Raw genomic sequence first — 20855 nt, forward strand, 5'->3', positions numbered from 1 at the left:
AAATCTTTCCTAACCCTTTCTCAATCACTGGAATTTCTGGGCTTTGTAACAGACTCCTCGGCCACCACCCAGAGCATTTCTTCCTGGAAGGTGGAGAAGATTCCATGTGAGCTGTAGTAAGCTCTTTCCAGACAGTTCACCTCCATCCGGCAGCTAGCATGGCTGGTGAGTTTGCGGTGGTCTTCCATTCAAGCGATTTTCCTGGGACCACTCCACTACTAAGCGTTGCAACGCCTCAAGGCCCACCACCTGCAGAAAGCTCTCTCATCTGCCCAAACTGGTAACAGTGTCAGATGGGGCCAGGGCAGAGATTCGTTGGTGGCTCTCCCGCATGGAGGTGTGGAAAAGAAGGGTGATTTTCGGATCTAACCTAGACCTGGGAACCGACTACAACACCAGCAGATCATCCTGGAGCGTTCATTGTAGGGAACTCTCCACAGGAGGAAGTTAGTTATAAGAACAACAATTGCACATCAACTGTTTGGAACTTTTGACAGGGCCCATTGTGGTCCGGTGCTGGACCAAAGACAGAATCCAGTCATGCACCTCCTCAAAAAAGACAATGCTTCTGCGGCGTAATACATCAACCATCGGGGTTGGGGGGTCTCCGGAGGCTGTCTCCTGGCTGGGGGACATGTGGGGCCCTTTTTCGGGACCCGTTTGCTTCTCGTGTACATCATCAGTTCAGCTAGTACTTCAGTTGGAGACAGGACCCTCTGGCAGCAGTGATCGATGAGTTTCTTCAAGATTGAACACAGAAGAAGGGTTATCGTTTTCACCCATTTTGGACGATCAAAGGTTTCAGCAGAGGTGCGAAAGCAACAGGCCAAAGTGGTCTTGGCGGCACTGGTTTGGAGGTCACAACTGTTTCCCAGTTCTGATTGAACTTTCTTGCCATTTTCCAATCCTTCGCCCCCTCTTTCAGTCTCTCCCCTTCTATCCGAACCAATTGCCGCATCGTCTGATAACGAAAAAGTCTCTGCTTCGTGGCGGATTACCAGCAACATTGGAAAATCTGGGGACTTTCAAACTACGCTGAAAGCCTCTTGTCCGAGGCCTGGGCGGACAGCACCACCAAACGGTACAGATCAGCTTGGGTAAGATGGCTGGGCTGGATTGTATGATGGGGCTTGGATCCGATGGAGGCCAGAATCTGAACTTCTTGGCTGAATTATCCTCTCAAAGCTTGGCATATCAATCGATCAATGCTCATCGCTCTGCTATTTCTTTCGGGCATATTCCTGTTTGGTCCCCAGTGGGAGAACATCCTTTTGTGATAAGACTTGTGAGGTACACAGCGATCCTTTTCTCCTGAACCCCGCTAACACCCTGTGAGACGTGAACCAAGCCCTCAAGCATTCCCTCTCCTGGCACTCCAATAGATTCTAGTCACAGAAAGAACTGTCCGGCAAGCTGGCCACACGTCTGTTCCTGCCGTTTTGTGCGAGTGCCTCCAACTTGCGCTCTGGACATTACAGGCAGTTCCACCCCTACCTCCCCCCCAAATGGGGGTCCTTTTACAGTCAGCACAGCAGACAAACTAAATCTAACACTTACATTATTTCATACCATGCCTGTGCTGATTCCCCTAAACTGTGTGTGGTGAAGTGCTTAAAAGCATATGAAGAAATGACTACGGAGCGACGCCCGTCAGGCAAGAGACAATTCCTTATTGCTCTGCGGAAGCCGCACAAAGCAGTCTTCTCCCACATTTGCCGGTTGGGTACGTTAGTGTGGGAAGCTGGCTCTGTATATACTATATCAAAATGAGATATAGTGTGCACAGAGTCCAGGGGTTTCCCAAGAGGCTTGACAGAGGCAAAAATAGATAATACTAAGGCTCTATTTGTGGTAGTGTGGTCGAGCAGTTAGGCTTATCAGAGGGTAGTGTTAAGCATTTGTTCTACACACACGCAAGCAATAAGTGAAAACACACACTCAATGACTTAACTCCAGATCAATAGGTTTTTATATAGAAAAATATTCTTTTGTTAATTTATTTTTAGAACCACAAAATTCATTTAGCAGGTGAGTACATTAAATGAAAAGTACTTTGCATAGTAATACTTAGGACTTTGAATAGAATCAATATTGTACAGAGTTCTCTAAAATGGCAAAAAGCTATTTAAAAAATGGAACACTTCAAATTTTCAGCAGTTCCTGGGGGAAGTAAGTAAAGTACAGTTTTTGAGGTAAGTACCACACTTACGGGTTCAGTCTCCGGGGCATAGGTAGCCCACTGTTGGGGTGCAAGGTAACCCCCAAACACCCATCACCAGCAACACCGGGCCGGTCAGGCACAGAGGTCAAACAGGAGCCAAAATAACGTGGGCGTCTATGGAGACAGAGTACTCCGATTCCAGTCTGCTTCAGTTAAGTACCCGTGTTGTCGGAGGGCAGACCAGGGGGGTTTGGAGGAGTACTACTGGAGGGGCCCCAAGTAGGCACAAAAGCAACACCCTCAGTGGCACGTGGGCGGCCAGGTGCAGTGTGCCAACTGGGCATCTGGTTCTCAATAGAACTCTATGGAGGGACCCAGGAGTCTGAGGCGCGGCAAGCAGGGCACAGGAGGGGCCTCTCAGGCAAGCCACTGACTGGGCAAGGGTGAGGGTGCCTGCTGGTTGTTGCTGCACCGGTGGTCAGTATCTCACTGGCCTGGGGCTGCGGGTGCAGTGCTTCTCTAGGAGTCCGATATCTGTCCCGGGCAGTCGCAGTCAGGAAGGATCCTTGGGATACCCTCTGCAGGCGTCGCCGTGGGGGTGCAGGGCTCAGCCCAGGGTGGACACGTCGGAGTCGCCTGGGGGTCCTTTCTGGATAGCTAGTTTCTCAGGACACGTGCATCAGGTGCAGAGAAGTTGGGCTCCCGCTTCTGGAGAGAGGCGAGAGTCCCTTTAAAGTTGGTTTCTTGATCTTTTCTTTTGACAGGTCCACTGTCCACAAGAGATTCTTGGTCCTCGGTGAGGGAGGCAGTCCCCTGGAGACTTTTCTGGGGTTGCAGGTCCTGCAGGACGCGTTGCTTCTTTTCTTGCAGCTTTTCGAACTAGGAGACGGGCCAGTAGGGCTGGGGCCGAGTCAGTTGGTGTCTCCTCTTCTCTGCTGGGTTTTCAGCTCAGCAGTCCTTTCTTGAGGTCATCAGGAATATGATGATCTGGGTTCAGGTTCACCACTAAATCCTACATTTAGGGGTGTGTTAGGGTCAGGGGGCAGTAGCCAATGGCTACCCTCCTTGTACCCACTCCCTCTGGGGAGGGGGGCACATCCTTTTCCCTATTGGTCCTACACCTCCAAAGCAGGATGGAGGATTTCTCAAGGAGGGGGTCACTTCAGCTCTGGTCACCTTAGGGAGGGACCTGGCTGAGGGGGGTGAATCCTCCTTGTTTTTCTCATTATCCCTCTGGACTTGCTGCCAAAAGTGGGGGCTCGTCCAGGGGTCAGGCATCTCCACTGGCTGTAGTGCCCTCGAGCACTGTAAAACCAGGCCTGAGCCTTTGAGGCTCACTGCCAAGTGTTACAGTTCCTGGGGGGGGGGGGTGGTGTGGGGGGGGGGGGTTAGCACCTCTACCCAGTGCAGGTTTGGTTTCTGGCCCCAGACGGCACAAAGGCTCTCACCCCAGTGGGTCAAAAACTCGTCTCTCAGTGGCAGGCTGAGACACACCAGTCAGTCCTGCACTGAAGGATTGGGTAAAATACAGGGGGCATCTCTAAGATGCCCTGTGTGTGCATTTTGTAATAAATCCAACGCTGTCATCAGTGTGGGTTTATTATTCTGAGAAGTTTGATACCAAACTTCCCAGTATTCAGTGTAGCCATTATGGAGCTGTGGAGTTCGATTTTGACAAACTCCCAGACCATATACTTAATATGGCCACACTGTACTTACAATGTCTAAGAATGGACTTAGACACTGTAGGGGCATATTGCGCATGCAGCTATGCCCTCACCCGTGGTGTAGTGCACCCTGCCTTAGGGCTTTAAGGCCTGCTAGAGGGGTGGACTTACCTATGCCAAAGGCAGTGTTTTGAGTGCATGGCACCCTGAGGGGGATGCCATGTCGACTATGCCTTTTCTCCCCCATAAACACACTCAATCTGCCATGGCAGTGTGCCTGTGTTAGGTGAGGGGTCCCTTAGGGTGCCACAACACATGCTGCAGCCCTTCGGGAGCTTCCCTGGTCACAGGGCCCTTGGTACCACTGGTATCTTTTACAAGGGACATGTGTGTGCCAGGGGTGTGCCAACTGTGGAAACAACAGTACATTTTTAGTGTAAGAACATTGGTGCTGGGTCCTGGTCAGCAGGGTCCCAGCACACTGTCCAGTCAGCATCAATATCAGGCAAAAAGTGGGTGTGGGGGAAGAGGTAACTGCAACAAGGAGCCATTTTCCTACAGTTAAGCTATGCAAGAGGCAGTAATAACGTAGGCATACCTGGGGCACATTCTGCGAAAGAGGCAATGGCCTCCAAAGCCTTTCGTTTAGATGAAGATTCAATTTTATTACGGACTCCAAGGCAAGGATTATCACACCACAAAAAGTTCAAGTTTTTCCCCTCCTGTTATCAGTAAGTAAATGGCTGTTCTGCTTTGCGTTGGCAATCAAATGTATTGCAATCACCTATTGCCTGCTCATGTTGTCTTTCCCCATTGCAACTTTGTTTTTGTTTTTAAATAAAATGTGATGAGTTGTGAAAGTCTGTCACATTGACATTATGGTTCTTCAACTCCTTAGTAAATGATGATCTAAACTGGATTTGTAAGAAACAGAAGATGGCATGATTCGTGTGAAGAAAAGGGGCAGCACGGAAATGGACTGGTTGCTGCGTTGTTAGACCCCCAAGGACTCTTGGGAATGTTGTTTTTTTCCCCCATACAATCTAATGTAAATGGCTGCTGTTTAAACTTATAATCAGCGAAGTAAAGATAATAAGCATAATTCTCACCTCAGAGTCCTTAATAGAATTGAAACTTTCAATTGCGTTTGCTAGGACATTTTCATTCTTGTCTAAACTACTGTAACACTATACTATGGGATGCCCCACGCTTTTCTAGACCAGCCTCAAGGAGCCCAAAACACAGGTGTTCGAGCAGTCACAAGGTTTAGAAAAAGAAGTCACATGTCTGTGGCACAGTGAACTCAACGTAGGCTGTGTTCACTTTAAAATAACTGCTCAACCTACCTATGGCATACCTGTACAAAAGACATGGCATGAAATGAGGGGGCAGCAACTTAGGGGTATGAACTTTGAGAACTGCTCTCACTTCACAGGTGAGTATGTGTTGTATTTCTTTTTGAAAAGTAATAAACTACCACTAAAATAACTTGTCCTTCCTTTAATTGCCTAATTATCTGGCCCTTTCATAGCCCACCTCAAGGCCATAATTCCATATCCATGATCTCCAGAGCAAATACAACACCATCCTGGACATTCTTAATTGTTGTTTTTCCTTATGTTGTGGCAACTTATTTTCTAAGTCTCCTTAGGACTGGAATGTTCTGCCAGTAGACATCAGGCTTTGGGTCACCATTTCAGGAAAAAAGATTAAATCTAGTCTGTTTTTCTGGGTAGGCTTTACAGAGACCCAGGTGATGGTGTGATTCTCACTAATGACATCACTCAGTCAAGCCAATACAACTGATTTACCCCACATCTACTTATGAATCAAGTTATTCAGCAGTTATCACAGAGCACAGAGGAAAGCCCCATCTTGCCTGAAAGCAATTTCTTACCTGAGATCAGATATGCTTTGAAGGCCAGACAGGCGTGTGACAAGCTGCTGGCTGAAATCATAGCAGGCAAAGAGGACCGCATTCTCTGCCACATTTGCCAACAGTGCTGGTGTGGTGCCCTGATAGAGACCTCGGATCCCCTCGTGGTGATAGGTGCTGATTGTACAGTCCATGAATCCACGGTACATCGAAGGAAATGTCTGCATCTTCACCTTTACAGTGTCAAAGGGCTGACCACTGACCACGCAAGCCACGCCACCTTTGAAAACCAAAGCCAGACCCCGTTATTCAACTGTGCCTTGATTCATCACTCCACCAAGACACAGGAAACTGGCTTCACACCACTTACCACCATTACATATTTACACAATAGAACAAGCGATAGGCCGTACAAGCTAAATTGACAGCACAACAAAGTAATACCATAATACTGCAAAAAGACGCCACAGACTTAAGCATTTAGCACTTACTTGTAGAGACCACAGTCACCCTTGTTAGTCAATGTCAAGACTTCTACCCACAAACTCAGGAATTTACAAAAAGGTCTCCGTTGGTGACCCTTCACACTTTTTTTGCTTTGAGCCTGCTCTGTGTAGGCAGGGTTTCCTGTTCCAATAGGGGATAGGACTATGGTGGCTGTTGAACTAAACATAATACCTGTATGAGAAAAACATGTGGTGCAGAGTCTGGCATGGGATTCAAAGTGCTAGACAAACCAGACTAACCAGTGTACCAGAAACTGATACTGAAAAAAAGGGTTATGTCCTCCGCTTACCTGCAACTCCTGGGTGTTTAGATGTTGCAAAACCACTGTCGCTGAGGCGTGGGCAGCATCATATTGCTGCTGACTGAACAACTCCAATGCCAGCCCCTTCTCTTCTGAAAAGCTTATGCAGCAGTGAGCCCTACAAACCATGTCTGAAAGAAGGCCAGCTACTACGTATACCTAGACTCAGCAAAAGAAACCAAGGTTTAATGGAGTCTTAACTGACAAAAGACCCCATCCATGTCTTCTATGGTCTGTGCTGTAGGCACTCCCAAGGGATGCAGGGATGACCAATGGAATCTTCCTGCCTCTCTATCCCCCTTGCTGAAAAGGCAATGCATGAAGGCTTCACTATAAGTACAAGAATGGGAATCTGAAGAACTATCACCAGATATAAAGGACTGGCCCCAAGGAACAAGTTGTGAGTACTAAGGAATAAGCCAAAATGCTCTGTAGTCCCCATAATGGCAGAGGTGTAAATAGGCACTCTTTTCACCAAGAGGAGTTCATGGCTCAAATGTATTATTTTCTTCTTCCTTCAGCCGTAGGATTTATGCAAGGTGAACACAAGTTTAATCAAGTCTGCTCCACACAGACCATGGTGGGCTCAGTCCATGCTGTTCTACTGCTGTTTCAGCTTAAACACTTTAACAAATGGCCTACATGTGTTGCCTGATTCAACACTGGTTAATTACATGGACCTTGCAGATGATTTTTATTACTGCACAAGGAGCTACCAGACACACGAGGGGCCACTAGAACTGTGAAAGTCCACTGTAAGAATTGAGGGCAATAGCACCACAATGGCCACTGCAGGTAGGCTAATGATGGATACCGGAGAGGCCTGTTTTGGAGGAGGTGGCCAGTGGATTGCTGGATTCAATAAAAACATTTAGATGTCTCTGGTATACTTGGGGGCAGCTGTTGGTTCTCACCTGATAAACTGAACAGGCTTTTTTTTTTTATATATATCAGATTTATAAAAGTTTCTACCAGTAATAAGCACTTCCTTTTTTGCAGGTTGACAAACACCAAGTATGTTCTGCAGCTTTACAGGCAGTTTAAGAAGCTTCGGAGTATCATTGAACCAATAATCATTCGGGCGAACGCTGCAAATTCACGTTCTTCAGTTTCACAAGCAGCTGAAGACCACCATTCATTAAAGAGGGTGGCAGCAGTTCCAATATTAGTTGAGACTAGAACAGTAGTGTTAATAATTACATTGGCAAACTCCTGTGCAGTCACCTTAGAACAGCGCCTTATAAAAGGTCTCATATCAGAAAAAGGCATACAGTGCTTTATTTGAGGCTGGTGATCCAGGCGGGGGTCCACAGCACTCATTTTAATTCTGAACACAATATAAGCCTTTTAAGTGTAAGCCGTGCAAAAACATATTACACAATAGATATACAAAAATATATCATATAATAAATATAAACAAAAAATTAACATACTGTAGAACAAAATGTATACATATATCAAAGTACACAACATACAATTAGACTGCAAGACAATCCAATAAATTAATATCCACATACTGATTTTGTTAGCAATCAGTCACACAAAGATTAGATCCATATTTATTTCTGTGGTTCTCTAAAATCCAATGTGGCCGGAGACATGCCTTGTTTATTAGTCAATGCAGTTTTTGATGGCTAATATTATAGAAACCACCTCCGACAGACAATACATTTATATACACATCTTACTTAAATTCTTGAATTAAAATCCAATGACAGCATGGTATACAAATCTGCCTTAAGTAGATCTTCCATTGTTTTACTCTTATCAAACCCAGAGTACCCTCCATACAGAGCACATATTAGTTCTCAATTAGACGAGCTCCCCACCAGGCATGAGAGCAAGCAAGAAAAAAATGTATCACTCCAGAAACTATATGCACCACAACAGAATCTTAAAACAAACTGATTTCATTACAAGCCCAGAGGCTAGAATTATGCATCAACCTTTTAATTGCCACTCCTGCAGCACCTTTAAAGAACCTCTATCCACAACAATTAAACAATCCAGAAATGGAACCTCATTAATCCATAAATAACAGTAATAGAATGTTCTTCCTCTATTTAAATGCTGCTATTGTACAGATAAGTACCTTCATATCGGTCTTTTTTTTTTTATTCGTGAAGGCTACCACTGTGTGATACTTTTAAATAAACTTCTAATTTATAGAGTTAGTGTGAGCAGAGTTAATTGGGTTTTTTAAATAAACTGCTCGATTTAGGTCCTAGTGATTTTCTTCAGGAGCGATTGAGATGAAGTACATAGTTTTTTATTTGGAAAAGCAAAGTTTTGAGTCTGGAGTTATTTTTAACTGGTTATTAATGAAAAAAAAAAAAGCTGCTGTTGCGCACCTGTACTGAAAATGTTTTTGAAGGAGCGCGTTGTGAAACAGGACTGCTGCCATGCATACGAGGTCATGTGAGGAGACGCAGGTCTACATAGACAGCACGCCAGAACGTACGGTCGGGCGGCAGGGCATGCCAATCGCAAGAAAAGTTGGTGACCGCGCGACCACCTTGGAAGCGCACAGTCATTGTTAAGCGCTCTTACCGGTTTCCCACAGAGGCAACCGTTGAGCATGTACGAACTCAAGTCATTTAGAGAAACTTCATTAGCATGCAAATATCTGGTGATCTAGGGGCCATACTGCTTTGGGCTGTGAATAATGAAAATTAATGCACATCATGTTAGCGCTTTCAAAGGCATTATCTGTTGGTTGGCAACAGTCCACAGCTCATCAGAAGGCAGAGGAGAGGGAGGTTGGTGCTAACAATAGAGGAAGTTTAAAATTAAGGACAGGCTACAATGGCTTCAGAGGAAGGCAGGAGTTGGAGGAGGGCAGGATGAGTGAGGACAGCATTAAAAAGGTTAATACTGAAGTTAAAGAGGATGTTGAGACAGTAATGGAAAAAAAAGGAAGGATGTAGGGTCAGATGAAGAGTTTGTCATTTTCAGACAAAGAGACAGCAAAGGGCGTAAAACAGGGAAAAAAGATGGGGAAAGCTAAACATATAGAAAGAACATCGATTAAAATTAAGAAAGATGGATTCAATTCCGTGAGACAGGTTGGTGTTCGCAGCGGCATGCAGTACAAAGATGTCCTTACCGGCATGCTGGACTCATCAGATGATTAATTTATTAATGTGGATAGAGACATACAAGAAGAGGATAAAATGTATGACGAACATCTGTAATCTGCACCAGGATGATGATCTAAAAGATGATTTTGGTTCTCCTTCAAAAGTCATAAAAAATCCACTAGGTAAGAAAATGCTTAACCCACACGATATACATCATCCTAGAAGTGCCCACTGGTGGCCATTGCAGCAAGTGGGTGTAGGAAAGTACCATCTTGGCTGGCATGTTACCCCCATTTTCACTGTATGTATGTTTGTTTTTGCCTATGTGTCACTGGGACCCTGCCAGACAGGAACCCACTGCTCATAATGTATGCCCTGTATGTGTTCCCTGTGTGGTGGCTAACTGTATCACTGAGGATCTGCTAACCAGAACCTCAGTGTTTATGCTCTCTCTGCTTTTAAAATTGTCACTGCAGGCTAGTGACTCATTTTACCAATTCTCATTGGAACACTGGAACACCCTTATAATCCCCTTGTTTATGGTACCTAGGTACCCAGGGTATTGAGGTTCCAGGAGATCCCTATGGGCTGCAGCATTTCTTTTGCCACCCATAGGGAGCTCAGACAATTCTTACACAGGACTGCCACTGCAGCCTGAGTGAAATAACGTCCACGTTATTTCACAGCCATTTTACACTGCACTTAAGTAACTTAGAAGTCACCTATATGTCTAACCCTCACTTGGTGAAGGTTAGGTGCCAAGTTACTTAGTGTGTGGGCACCCTGGCACTAGCCAAGGTGCCCCCACATTGTTCAGGGCAAATTCCCCAGACTTTGCGAGTGCAGGGACACCATTACACGCGTGCACTACATATAGGTCAATACCTATATGTAGTGTCACCATGGTAACTCCAAACATGGCCATGTAACATGTCTAGGATCATGGAATTGTCCCCCCAATACCATTCTGGTATTGGGGGGACAATTCCATGCACCCCCGGGTCCCTAGCACAGAACCCGGGTACTGCCAAACTTGCTTTCCGGGGTCGCCACTGCAGCTGCCAACCCCTCAGACAGGTTACTGTCCCCCTGGGGCCTGGGCAGCCTGGTCCCAGGAAGGCAGAACAAAGAATTTCCTCTGAGAGAGGGTGTTACACCCTCTCCCTTTGGAAATAGGTGTGAAGGGGTGGGGAGGAGTAGCCTCCCCCAGCCTCTGGAAATGCTTTGATGAGCACAGATGGTGCCCATCTCTGCGTAAGCCAGTCTACACCGGTTCAGGGATCCCCCAGCCCTGCTCTGGCGTGAAACTGGACAAAGGAAAGGGGAGTGACCACTCCCCCGACTAGCACCTCCCAGGGGAGGTGCCCAGAGCTCCTCCAGTGTGTCCCAGACCTCTGCCATCTTTGTGTCAGAGGTGTTGGGGCACAATGGACAGCTTGGAGTGGCCAGTGCCAGCAGGTGACGTCAGAGACCCCCCTCTGATAGGTGCTTACCTTTCTCAGTAGTCAATCCTCCTTTCTGGGCTATTTAGGGTCTCTCCTCTGGGCTATTCCTCAGATAACGAATGCAAGAGCTCACCAGAGTTCCTCTGCACTTCCCTCTTCGACCTCTGCCAAGGATCAACTGCTGACTGCTCCAGGACTCCTGCAAAACCGCAACAAAGTAGCAAGACGACTACTAGCAACATTGTAGCGCATCACCTGCCGGCTTTCTCAACTGTTTCCTGGTGGTGCATGCTCTGAGGGCTGTCTGCCTTCACCCTGCACTGGAAGCCAAGAAGAAATCTCCGGTGGGTCGACGGAATCTTCCCCCTGCTAACGCAGGCACCAAACTCCTGCATCACCGGTCCTCTGGGTCCCCTCTCATCCTGACGAGCGTGGTCCCTGGAACACAGGAGCTGGGTCCAAGTGTCTCCCACAGTCCAGTGGCCCTTCTGTACAAATTTGAGGGAGGTAAGTCCTTGCCTCCCCACGCCCGACAGTAATCCTGTGTACTGCGTGATCTGAAGCGGCTCCGGCTTCTGTGCACTTTTCCAAGGATTCCTTTGTGCACAGCCTAGCCTGGGTCCCCAGCACTCCGTCCTGCATTGTCCAATTCGCTGAGTTGGACTCCAACGTCATGGGACCCTCCTTTGTGACTGAGTCGGCCGCTGTCCTCAGGTCTTCTAAGTGCCTGTTCCGGTACTTCTGCGGGTGCTGCCTGCTTCTGTGGGGGCTCTCTGAGTTGCTGAGCGCCCCCCTCTGTCTCCTCCTCCAAGGGGCGACATCCTGGTCCTTCGTGGGCCCCAGCAGCACCCAAAATCCTCAACTGTGCTTCTTGCAGCTAGCGAGGCTTGTTTGCAGTATTTCTGCGTGGAAACAATCCTGTATCCTCCAGCACACCGTGGGACATCTTCTGACCAAAGGAGAAGTTCCTGGCACCTTCCATTATTGCAGAATCTTCGGCTTCTTCCACCCGGAGGCAGCCCTTTTGCACCTTCATCCAGGGTTTAGTGGGCTCCTGCCCTCCCTGGACACTTGTGTGACTCTTGGTCCCCTTCCTTTACAGATCCTCAGGTCCAGGAATCAGTCTTCAGTGTGTTGGTAGCAGCTGTGGTTCTTGCAGAATCCCCTATCTCGACTATACTGTCTTTCTGGGGTAGTAGGGTAACTTTACTCCTACTTTTCAGGGTCTTGGGGTGGGGTATTTCGGACACCTTTACTGTTTTCTCACAGTCCCAGCGACCCTCTACAACCTACCATAGGCCTGGGGTCCATTCGTGGTTCGCATTCCACTTTTGGAGTATATGGTTTGTGTTGCCCCTAGGCATATTTCTACCTATTGCATCCTATTGTGATTCCACATTGTTTGCACTACTTTTCTTACTGTTACTTACCTGATTTTGGTTTGTGTACATATAATTTGTGTATATTACTTACCTCCTAAGTGAGGGTATCATCTGAGATACTTTTGGCATATGGTCACTAAAATAAAGTACCTTTATTTTTAGTAACTGAGTATTGTGTTTTCCTGTGATATAGTGCTATATGATATAAGTGGTATAGTAGGAGCTTTGCATGTCTCCTAGTTCAGCCTAAGCTGCTCTGCTATAGCTACCTCTATCAGCGTAAGCTGCTAGAACACTACTAATCTACTAATAAGGGATAACTGGACCTGGCCCAAAGTGTAAATACCACAAGGTACCCACTATAAGCCAGGGCAGCCTCCTTCGGTAGGAAAATTCATTAAGGAGTGAATTAGGAAACCAATGGGGAAGAAGGCAAGAAAATGTGCTCAAAGCAGAATGCTTCAGACCTATAATTAGGAATAAGGTTTGTAATACTCCGAACCTAGATACAGATATGATTACTTTTCTATTTCAGATGGGGAGAGATCCTCGTAAAAGGTCTTGAGAGATCTTTATAGAACGGTCAAGATAGCCTTAGATGTCCTAGGCCCTCTGGGAAAAAGTATGGGTATGGCAGAAGAGGCCCATTTAAACAAAGAGCCAGTTGATGTGGATTTACTGAGAAAGTGGAGGAAAATGGCTATAGTCTTTCTAGGTTACGCCCTAGCTGGACTTATAGAAAAACGCAAGAAAATAATACTAACGAAAATTAATCTGAAATGGGTGAGATAAGGAGAAATAATGAAACAAGTGAAGATGCAAAAGGGATATTTAGTGATGGATTAGTGAAGAATCTAGGAAAGAATGTAGCTATTTTTTTACAGCACTGGATAAGGCTCAAAAGCAAACATGAGAAAAGTATATGATGTGTTTTTTGGAAGGGCCAGCTGACTAGGACCTTATGCTGGCAGTGGATTGTAAAAGTCCCAGTATAATGACGCATTCAGATGGGTTGAAAAAGGCTTTCAAGGGGCAACAGGTTTCTTCCCACAAAGAGGAAAGGTCAGGGAGAACCAGGAGTTTCAACATGGAGGGAATCCAACCGTTAAGGGGTATGCTTCTGGCAAAAGATTGGTTAGTAAAATTGGATCTCAAGAATGCTTATTTTACGGTTCCTAGAGGGAGTGGGGGGAGGCAGAGATATATACAATTCTGATGGAGAACTCAGTTATACTAATTTTTTCCTTTCCTCTCTATGGCACCATGATGCATTACATAAGTGATGTGAGCTGTGGTAGCTCATGTGAGAAAGAGGGTTTCATATGATGGTTTATTTAGACGACATTGAGAATGTCACAGGACATAGACGAGTAAGTGACTCAATTGACAGAGGTAAGGAATCTCCTTGAAAGTTTGGGATTTCTGATAAAGAAATATGGATCAGGAGTTTCTGGGGTTCCAAATAGATACAGTGGGAGAAAGACTGCTGCTACTAGAAAAGAAAGAAAAATGATAAATAAAAAGAGGTATTCTTCAACATCCTTCGTCAACGTCCATCAGCATGAAGAGAGAATTGAAAAATGGTTTTCTTCTCTCTATTTATGTTGCTGGACATTGATGAAGAATAATTAGGATTCAAGGACATGCTATCACACGTTGAAACGAACAAATAAGACTTCATGGCTAAAACAGCTAACAATTAGTTGCCATGCAATTCAACACTGCAGCTCCACAAAGCAGCAATATCTTGCACATTCATGAAGAAATTGCTCAGAGGCCTGTGCAGTGACCTCCGGTTGCGTAAAAACAAGGTCAACAAGATCAAACTTAAACAAGAGCTCTTTGACCTCTGAGACAGAGAATCATCCTTTGAAAATACAAGAGACATCCGGGAAGAAGTTGATGTGGCAAAACACTAGGTACTCTCGCTTAAAGATCACATAGCAAACTCCCAGTTTCTCCAGGAGGTCTATGAAAACCACTACAGGTGACAGAATATTAGCATAATAGAAACATCGATGTGTATGTTAAGACTGTTTCAACAGACAGTACCAACCCTCAGAAAAAATAAATGGTACTCAATTTTACTCTCCACACAGGTAAAAATCAGAAGAGGAGATCAAGAACCAGCCATCCTGACTTGCCTACACTATTTTCACAGTCAGCCAGCATGACAGCAACCAAGAAAGCAAAATTAATCATCTTTGAAGGCCACAAAGTGGCCCTATTTCAGGATCTCCCAGCTATCAACCTACAAAAAAAGGGGAGAGTTTAAAGTAGCTTGAGACTTTCTAAGAAGCAAAGAAATCAGATACGAATTTCTTCCACACCTTTACCTGGAAAGGCACTAAATATGATTATTAACAGAGCTGTCAAATTCTCAGTCTTGCAGACCTGCGACTAAGCCATCAAAATCAGGAGGGTGCCACATTACTAAGTTCTTTGAACCCAGAGAAATGGAAGGTGACAATGTACAGCAAAACCATCCAGAGAGACATCAGAAGAGGAGCGGCAGGCTCTACTGTCACAATTATGAGGTGGCAAAGACTCACAGAAAACCTAGCGAAGATGACACATGCAATCAAAATTCATATTGAGCCAAGACTAGGTGGTCAAGGTGAGGGCACAGGAGCCTTCAGTAAGCAACCAACATATGGTTCAGGACGGAAGACCAGCCAGAAATAAGTTAAGGATGAGAAACTGACAATCCTACTCCCAAATAGGTAAATTACTGGCTCATTCGCCTCGTATAGCCACATCGGGGGGAGAGGGAGGTTGCTCAATTTGTTTCCGTTCTAAGTTTTTTTGCTGTTCAGTGCAGGAAACTCAGAAGTTTGTATGCACAGACACGAATACCCTATCAAGATAGTTCTCTACACTACGTAATAAGGTCCAGAGTAGACTAAGCGGATACTAAAAGAAAACATCTGATCTTACAATTGTGAGCCTTAATGCACCTGTCAAGAGAGGGACGACCCTCTAACAAGTAAGAGGCTGCCAGATGTGTCTCCTGCAGGAGACCCGCTTAGACAAAGATCACAGCCAGGGGCTGCAGTCCAAATGTTTTCGCCCAACAGTTTATATAATCAAGATTAACAGCAGAGGTGGCCTTCCTGCTGTTAAATATCAGAGGCCAAGTTGGAGACAGTATGGGAGATTCCAGGTAGTCTGCTGGCCATGAGACTCAGACTACACGTTCACTCTAGCCTCCATCTATGCACCCAAATCTGGGCAGGAGAAATTCCTCAGAACCACAATCCGCCTCATATTACAAACTTCAGACAAATATGTCCTCATGGGGAAAGGTCTGAATTTAGTAATGGCTAATGACAGACCGAACACACCAGGTGGGGAAGCTAGTGGCCCTTACCTCAGCGTGTCCTGAGCGGATGAAACAAATATACCTCATTGACACATGGCAACACTACACCTCCACACTAGAAGTTACACGCAATTCTCAATGGAACAATAAACATACACAAGGCTCGACAAAGTTTTCTGCTCTTTACACATGATGGAACAGGTGGCTTTATCGAATATAAGGGTACATTCCCACTCAGACCATGGATGGCTTCAGCTGGACACAAAGCACCCCCTGGAAAGGGATTGGAGACAACTCGCTATTCAAGACTGCAGAACAATCTCCTTGAGTGAAGCCAACAGAGAGGAGATTAGAAAAGCACCTAAAATGTATCTACTAGAAAATAAGTAAGGGACACAAGTACACACTCTGTAGGACCCACTAAAGGTCAGCGTAGTCAGAACATCGATAGCATTAGCTCCAAAAAACAGGGACCACACTGAAAAGAGGCAACACAGGATCACAAATGCTATCCTGAGAACACAAGCAGACAGGATCACATAAAATCTGGCATAGACTTATGGCATGAAGGGCCCAGCTCAAAGCACTGGATACTGTTAGAGTAGAGTACGCTCCATTACAGACCAAACAAATTAGTACCAAGGGAACAACAAAGCAGGGAACTCCTAGCCTGCAAACTCTGGGCGCAAGAGGTGCAGAACCATACTCGGACCAATAAACCAGAAATATGCAAGTCATCTTCAGATGAAGAGCAGATCAATCGCAGATCTAAACACTTATACAAAAAGATATATATGACAGCAAACACTTCCAAAACTCATATGGGTTATTTCCTAGACGTGGTAACCCTCCCTGGGTTGACAGACTCCCAAGCTCAGATACTACAGAACGCGATTACACTGGAAGAGGCAATATCAGCCATAGCCTGCTTCAAGCTATACACACACACACAAAAACACCAGTGCAAGGAGTATTCCTCATTCTCTAAAACATCCTGCCAGATTATAGCACCTATAATCATTTGCCTTTTTAACACAATAGGGGACAAGTCCTCTGTGAGAAAACCGGGCTGATTGCAGAGGTCCCCTAACTTTTTGCCCCCATTATTCACTTGTTGCTGTTGTTTTCATGACTCTAATGGTGCCCCGGGTACTGCTAACCAGCCGCAGGGCCTGTGCTCTGTGTAGAATGAGTATGCAAATTAAGCTAATTATAATAGGCAGTATCAACCTATCTGTAAGTCCCTTGCATATGGGAGGTCACGTAGGTTTAGGGACCCCAGCATAGGTAGTGCGCCCATAGGTGCATTGCTGGGCTGCCTAGTGTCATTTTAAAGGCAGGCCTGCCCTGCCGGCTGCTTGTAAACTAAAAGTTATATGCAAATTCGACTTTGAATTCAAAGTAAGTCCAAAGTCTTAAACTGCCTCATTTTTATATACAAGTCACCCCTAAGGTGTGCTCTAGGTGTCCCTAGGTTGGGTGCCGTGTAACTATAAGCAGGGACCTTCTAAAATTGTTTTATACGCCCTGGTGAGGTAATAGCCAAATCTGTGTTTCCCTCACTGTATTGAACGGCCTCCATAGGCTAAAATGGGGAGACTATTATAATTAACAAAATCCCCATAAGGGCCAGATATCTTGAGTTTGGTATCAAATTAATTTTTATAATAAATCCCACAACTTGCCATTGTCAGATTTACTATAACTAGCTCAGGTATAGAGTTTTGAAACTCTACCTGAAGGTTGCCAACTGCAGCTCAGTAGTGCCCTTCTCTGATTGGCCAGCCTCTGGCAGCCTTGCCAGGCTCCCATGATGAGGTGTGAAGTGGCCTGGGCTGAACACAAAGGATGTGCCTCTGGGAGGATATCTGCCTCAGCAGATGGTAATCAGGATTGTGTGTGTGTGTGTGGGGTGGGGGGGGAGGGGGGGAATGGAGCAGCCAAACTGGTCTTTAAAGGCCGGGAAGGACATTTGGAGCAGCTCAAGACCTCCCCATTTCCTGCCACCCTACACAATTAGGTGCCCTCTTGATTAGATTAGGAGAGGGCAGAACAGGGTATGTTCAGGATTTTTAGCCACACCAGTAGGTGGGCTCAGCCAGATCTAACCTACAAAAACAGTTTCAGCCATGTTGGATTTTTGAAGAATTTTGCTCCCTGGGATTGATTTTTGCCACACTTCCCAGCAAGTGGCCATCCAAGGGGAAAGGATAAATATGACAGAGATGCACCCATACCTCAGATCCCTGCTGGAAGATACTGAAGAAGGACTGCCCTGCTGGACCCCTGGCTTGCACCGGGACACTGCACTCACAAGGACTGCACCAGATGCACACTTTGGACTTCAACAAGAAAATGACTTTGCGTCTTGCTTCTGCAACTTCTGGAGTGGACTCCCTGTAAGGTACAGATACAAATGAGCTGCCCAGAGTCCTCTGCATAAGCCCTGCAAGCAGAGCCCAGCTGACTAGCGTCCAGTGACTATTTGAGGATTCTGACCTGGTGCATTCGGGGAATTGTAGTCCCAACCCCCCAAGGAGCAACTCAGAGCTTCTGGAACCTTGGATCAAGTTGCTGACACTTCAAGGACCCAAATAGGACCTCTGGGAGGAGATCCAGAAGTTTGGAGCAACTTCATAAATTTAAGAGGTGCACTGTGCGAGTTTTAGTCCCAGACCCAAAGAGGCAAACCAGAGCCCCTGAACCCATGGCTGGTGCTGTGGACCACTTTCCTTAATCAAGAAACAGTTCTGAAAGTAAGTAACAGTGTTACCTTGTAGGTGGCCTGAACTCTAGACTTTGTACCTGTCCAGTGTGACCTTTAACCCTTTGAACCCTTGTTGCTTCTATGCACTAGAAAACATTAATTCTTTAAAAAGGTTCCCCTAAAATATATTATTTTTATAAATTGGTGTTGGATTTTATTTGTGATTTGTGTTTTACTTATTTACTGTTTTGTGATTTTTAAACGCTTTACACACTTGTCTCCTAAGTTAAGCCTGGTCCCTTGTTGCCAAGCTACCAAGGGTTGAGCTGGGTTTAATTTGAGACCTAACTGGACCTAAGTGGGGGTTAGAGGCCTACCGCTAGGTGTAGGTACTTACCTGCCCTTACCAATAATCCACTTTTCAACATCCTGTATCACTTAAACAATGCAAGAGACATCCATTAATTATGGTAATACCCAAACCAGTGGGAGACCTCCAGATGTGTGCCTCATACAATCTTATCTTATTACTAAAAGTGGATGTTAAGGGGTTTTCAGTATCCTTGCTCAGACTGGGGACCTGTATGCCAAACCTAATCAACCATGATCAGGCAGGGTTCATACCAGGGTGAAACTGTGCCGATAATACTAAACAACTACTCTATATTATCAAGTGGGAAGGGCCAGAAAGAGTCACTGACATAGCGTTTGCTCGTGTCCATTGGCTTTCCCTACTCACCATGATCTAAAGCATAATGATAGGCCCCAAATTCATGGCATGGACCTTTAGTAACTACACAGCTCCTAAGGTAAAAGTCAGACTAAATGGATCCTCCTCATGCCCCCTGTTAGTCAGTGGGGAACAAGACAGGAGGCCCACTGTCAAAGGCAATAAATATGGCAGGATCGTACAGAAAATTAATCTATATCATTACAATGTAGTTATGACACTACCTGATCCTGTAACATCACTTCACCATACTAATGCCCATAACAAAATACAAAGGCCTCAGGGTTTAAAATGAATTTCCAAAAATCTCAGACCTTGAACCTCTGTGAGCACACCTAATGAGACCCAGCTACAACAGGAATCCCCAAGCCAGTGTGCCAAGGAAAATATCCTATATCGAGGAAAAACACTGACCGCATTCTTAACTAAAACAGGACATATAAGCTATGATCTGCAAACAAAACAACTACAAAGTGATGTCTGGTCATGGCATAGGGGAGGACTTTCCTGGCTGGGGAGACTGGCTGCTCATAAGGTTACTGCACTCCCTTGATTCCCCTATGTTAAACAGACACTCTGCTACCACTCAGAGGTATCCTATGAGATACACAAACATTTTTACTCATTCCGGTAGGGACGTAACTGCGTACAGCCCTGAAGCAAATGCATAAACCAGTGGAGGAGGGGGACTGGGTATGTTGAATATTTTGATATACTATTATGCAGCACAGATCAGCTACATAGTTAAGTGGTACCATTACGAAAGTGACAAGCATCGGTTTCTTATGGAGTAGGTGGTTGCAGGAGTGTCGTCGTTCCCCCCCCCCCCCAGAGGAGGGCACCCTGGCTAGCCAAGGGACACAGACCACAGGGTCTGCTCTCTTCCCCAGTGACTGAGGCATCGCTGGAAGCATGGTACACAGGAATTATAAAGTGAGGACTACGCACCCACCCTTTCCCGTATACCCCTTTTGGGGGCAACATAGAATTCACCCTGGTGGCTGAGGGCCTGGGCTTCTCAATATGGTATATTGCCAGCAATTCTGGGACTTCTTTGACAGTGATGGGATCAAGTCATTCAAACGGATTAGAGAAGATTAGGGCATACTGGAACACAAAGAGAATAGATAATTGTAGATTAGGCACTGGGTGACCCATGGAACCACTAAAAGCAGTGAGCTGTGTTCTAAAAGACTTTGGGAGGTGGCAGATCACACACACACAAAAAAAAAATGCAAGCGACAAGCGCATACTGTCTGAGATATATCAATCTCTGAGAGAGTAGCACTAGGAGGGGAGAACACTCAGTCAGACACAATGGGAGTCAGAGCTGGGACGCATCCTCACAAAAACAGAGAATCAGCTTCCATCTTCCACAAGGCAAAGATTTCCTTCCCCAAAGCCTCCATCATTAAGATATGCCTATACTGGTAGTACACTTCAGAGACTTCTCACATCGGTTAACACTGGACCAAAGGAGTAGACCAAAGGACTGCAGGAGCAACTGCAGTAGCACGGGTACCCGGCTCCAACAATTATGCCTCAGCACAAAACACACAAGAGATACTGGATGGCACTGATGCAATGTCAGAAAGAAAACTACGGAGATTCCCTGCACAAATAAGGCATTATCAAAAAGGTATGTAATGTGTTCATCTGATTGAGCCACACATTCCT

General features: G+C 45.7%; 1 protein-coding gene across 3 annotated transcripts in view; it reads right to left on the reverse strand.

The window, feature by feature from the left end:
- The window catches only part of LOC138260632 (mitochondrial ornithine transporter 1-like), a 153952-nt gene that overhangs the window by 72257 nt on the left and 60840 nt on the right, over positions 1-20855 (reverse strand). For all 3 annotated transcript variants that reach the window (XM_069209179.1, XM_069209177.1, XM_069209180.1), the window contains exon 3: positions 5726-5984. In XM_069209179.1, coding sequence (XP_069065280.1) covers positions 5726-5984 — 259 coding nt within the window. The remainder of the gene's footprint in view (positions 1-5725; positions 5985-20855) is intronic.

Source organism: Pleurodeles waltl, chromosome 2_1 (genome assembly GCF_031143425.1).
Source record: "Pleurodeles waltl isolate 20211129_DDA chromosome 2_1, aPleWal1.hap1.20221129, whole genome shotgun sequence".
Lineage (NCBI taxonomy): Eukaryota > Metazoa > Chordata > Amphibia > Caudata > Salamandridae > Pleurodeles > Pleurodeles waltl.